Raw genomic sequence first — 4114 nt, forward strand, 5'->3', positions numbered from 1 at the left:
CGATTAATGCTAGTCGTTCGACTTCCACGAGGGTAAAAGTCCTCATTGTCTCATAGTTAAAGGTTTGTCGCTAAACTGAGCTATTAGCACGCTTGAATGATCTCGGTCATGCATGCATGTCTCAATGATGATCATCATCCCACAATTAGTCTTAGTCACTCCAGCTCTCTATCACGCGATTACACTAAACACCCTAATCGATGGACCAGTGATTATCTCCGTCCAGCATCTTGCAATAGACTCATCAACTGTAATTAATTATCTTCTATCTACACTGAATTCACTTACCTCTGGACAACGGCGGTTCCCTTCTTCCACGCTGCCACGATCATCGCTTTGATGCAGACGTCTACCGGCGTGTAGTCTGCGACATTGTTCGGATCGCAGTACATGGTTCTGCAAAGACCGATACCGCTGCCCACCAGCAGCCCTACCGGTCCGTTAAAGTTGTCGATCCAACCGGGGATCGGATCACGCATGCTCGAGATGACGATCGACGGCCGGAAGAGGATCAACGGCAGCCTGTCCCGGTAGTCGTTGATGATATGCTCGGCCAAGGATTTGGTGAACACGTAAGTGTTCGGCAACATTCCCATGTACTTCGGGGCAAAGGTTTCCAGCGTTTGCGTGTCCATTTCTTCGGCCAGTTTGATGGTCTTCTCCCAATCCGCGTACGGAGGATAGATCTGCAGGTAGAGAAGCGTTGAGAAATTGCGCCAAAAATGCCATAAGTTCTCACCTTCTCCTCAATAATATATTTGTCCGGGTTGGAGTAGGTCGTCGAAACATGCATCATTACGCAAAGATTCTTCAGAGATTCCGCAAAACGAATCATCTCTCGGGTGCCGCGAGTGTTTAGAATCACGGCATCCTTCAGCGGGTCGTCAAATCGAACGTTAGCCGCCACGTGGAAGATCACCGAAACCTCACTCATCCGTTTTCTGTCCTCGTCTGACATTCCCAATTCCAGCTGCGACACATCGCCCTTGATCGGGATCATCTTGCTCAAGGCGTTGGGATCTTGTCTACGCAGCACCTCGAACAGCTAACAGATTGTAAGATTACAGTTCAGCTGAACTGAACGATCATTACCAACCGTCCCCGAACCTACCGGTAGTTCCTGAATCTCCCGAAGACGATCATTAGTGGTCTTGGATTTCTTCTCTCGCAACAGGATAAATATACGATTCAGTCCGCTACAGGACCGCAGCAACTTCTCGATCAACACCTTACCCATGAAACCCGTCCCGCCCGTTATGAAGATGTCCCTCCCGGCGTAGAACTCCTTGATCGACGGTTTGTTCGGATCGTAGTTTTCCTCACCGGAAGTAGCCCGGTAGGATGATTTGAAAACGCTTGCATGTTCTGGTTCAAATCTCTTAACTTCGTAATTAGTGAAACCTCAATGGAAATTGCTACCTACAATCACAACCTTTTCGCGACGAATGCCCACTGGATACTATCATTCAATCGGGACTGCGCGCTGCGGTTGATCGCGCGTAACGATCGAATATCGTTTTCTCTTTAAATCTAGGCAGTATGTACAGTATTGGACAATTCATTTGCAACTTTTTCGGTTTGGTGGTGGTCAACTTTGGAGGGATCCCTAGTTATTTCTGGATCGATTTACATGAAAATTTTACTGTTGTTCAGACACAACTTGATTTTCAATATCTAACAGAAGCATTAAAACGGTTTGACTAATTTGAATTTTTTGACAAATTTTAATGATTTTACGCAAAATTGTAGAATTGGACGAGAGAAACAAGTTTGATGAAGCCAGTTTTCAGGGCTCAGGGCAGTAATAATGGTAACCAGATTTGAGAAAATTGTGAGTAAATAGTGGCTCACTATAGTCAAAAAGTTACTAAAACGTTCTTGAAAGCCATACATAAATTAGTTTAATTTCAGCTCATTGACACTACGATGAAAGAAAAATCATCTGCAGATTGAAGTTCTGGTTGACTCCCGTTGAAAACTAGACTTGGAAACTTTTACTACATTTTACTTCCAAAATTTCAAGATAATGCCCAATTGGTAGCTTTTGAGATACTTACGTGTTTAATACAAGCTGCATAACAGCAACCATTGCTGTAAACATTTTTAGTTGAATCATTAATTGAATAACATTAATTTCCGCTTATAAAAAACTGTTATTCCACTTGAAGTTTGTGTTTTGAGTAAGAGCTGAATAAACCTTCAAAAAAACAAATCGTACAAAAGTTTCAGTGTCTAATGTGAATAACAGTATATGAGTATGCTTTTATTCAAGCAAAACATATTATGTCTTTCTTATGTTATTTTCAAATGTTTCAAACGTTTTTCAAATCAATTCTAAGATATGTAGGCGACTATACGATCAACGATGGGGGTAAAAGTTCAAATCACATTAGATTAAAAAGATCATAATTTTAATTTTCCAAATGTAGAGATCGTCATCTGCGACGTTATTGATATCGGAAAAAATACTAATTATAATATTTTTAATGATAATCGAAGTATAAATAATAATTTAACAATAATTATATGAAAGTGGTTACCCAACTAACAGTCCAGAGTTACAAATAAACATACATATTTAATTATTGTTGAATAATGGTGACAGCTGAAAAAAATGCCCTACAAAGAGCTGAGAAGATGCTATTTAGATCAAAATTCAAGTTAATGTTCAACATTTTTCATTGAAATGAATAATAGTAGAATCAACACTTATTAAACTTTTCTAAAGAATCTCTGTCGACTTGTCAAGATTGTTTTACTAATGAGTTGAACAAGTCATTTTTCCTTCTATTGAAGAGCCAATATTCCATCAAACAAATATATTTGTGTAAACAGATGAACAGAAGACGAACTAACGTTTTGGTTGCTTCGCACTTCAGCTGTTTCCATGCTTAACATGAACATAATTAAAAGCTGAATAGTTATTTTATGAAATCCTAATTCAACATAGAAATATGATCCGAGTAGTTAATCCAAAGAAGGCCAAAATAACGATAATAATAACATTGTTCAGCAATAAATAAGCCTTACAAAAGCGGTCACACCGTAGTCAAATTTTCAAAAAATGAACAAAATATCTAAAAATTGCGTTGTATTCCTACCGTATTATAATGTTCATCTTACTAATATTATCATTATTTATCTCTTTTTGAGTGGATTTTCGCCCTAGGTAAATTCGTCACTAATATATAAAAACATATTGGATACAATCACACATGATGCTTTCTCAATACAATTATTCAATTAGGTTTAGAAAATATTTTGAATCAGTCTTTTGATATAGCATTATTAAAAAAAAAAAACAAAAAGAGCACATTTAACATACAAATGATTGAAATATATTTTACATTTCTATAATGCTTAATAGATAGAAAAAATACGACAAATAATTGAAATATTATAAAAAATACAGTCATCTCTCCCTTACTCGATATTGGAAGGGACCATCGAGTTAGGGAGGTATCGAGTTACAGAACACAAAAGCAGTGCAACTGCGCTTCAAGGGACCATCGAGTTGGCCATGAAAACCAACTTTTACTATGGTTCTCTAACTCGATATCGAGATATGGAATATCGAGTAAGGGAGAGTTAACTGTAATACCTAATAAAAACATAATATATGAAATAAATGAATTTGAGTATAGTTAGATGAAGAATTAAATTAACGTTCTAAGAAGTTAATACTTATTATGAAATTCGAATAATCATTTCAGACTGTTTTTACTTTGTCAATGAACTTTATTTTTGACCAGCATTCACATACATTTTCTCACTGTGCGCTATAAATAGCCGATTGAATTCAGCTTGCAATTCAGTACTGCACAGCAGCAGATGTAATGCGTTTGTTCAGTTGTTGATCAGCATAGCACGTGTTGATTAGACATTGTTGAACAGAAGCTCAAGCATGATCAATATTCAGCTACAAGAGTTTTATATTGGGCACTGGAGGGCTGATATATGAATTCAAGGATGGCGCAGACGGCAAGTTATACCGCTGACGATGGGAAGGTCTCGAGTTTGAATCTGGTAATTTTTGAAAGTGGTTATTAATTCATGGTAAAAGCATACACTGCATTTGAAGTACAGTGCTAAGCGATTTTTGGTCATTTATTTG

At 37.6% G+C, this 4114-nt stretch overlaps 1 protein-coding gene across 1 annotated transcript; it reads right to left on the reverse strand.

The window, feature by feature from the left end:
• Positions 1-269: 269 nt before the first annotated feature.
• On the reverse strand, positions 270-3217 carry LOC110681059 (putative fatty acyl-CoA reductase CG5065). The gene is made up of 4 exons (XM_021856824.1): positions 3208-3217; positions 1112-1401; positions 740-1045; positions 270-686 (listed from the first exon to the last, which is right to left on the reverse strand). The coding sequence occupies exons 1-4, from the start codon at positions 3215-3217 to the stop codon at positions 285-287; spliced, it is 1008 nt and encodes a 335-aa protein (XP_021712516.1). The 3' UTR covers positions 270-284.
• Between the last annotated feature and the right edge of the window lie 897 nt (positions 3218-4114).

The sequence above is a fragment of the Aedes aegypti genome, unplaced genomic scaffold (genome assembly GCF_002204515.2).
Source record: "Aedes aegypti strain LVP_AGWG unplaced genomic scaffold, AaegL5.0 Primary Assembly AGWG_AaegL5_hic_scaff_316_PBJ_arrow, whole genome shotgun sequence".
Lineage (NCBI taxonomy): Eukaryota > Metazoa > Arthropoda > Insecta > Diptera > Culicidae > Aedes > Aedes aegypti.

What these genes read in the sequence shown, in the direction of transcription:
- LOC110681059 (XM_021856824.1), bottom strand. An exon ending in GGGAGATTCAGGAACTACCG is followed by an intron (nt 1,046 to 1,111) that starts GTAGGTTCGGGG and finishes ACAATCTGTTAG; the next exon opens with CTGTTCGAGGTGCTGCGTAG. An exon ending in AATATATTATTGAGGAGAAG is followed by an intron (nt 687 to 739) that starts GTGAGAACTTAT and finishes CTCTACCTGCAG; the next exon opens with ATCTATCCTCCGTACGCGGA.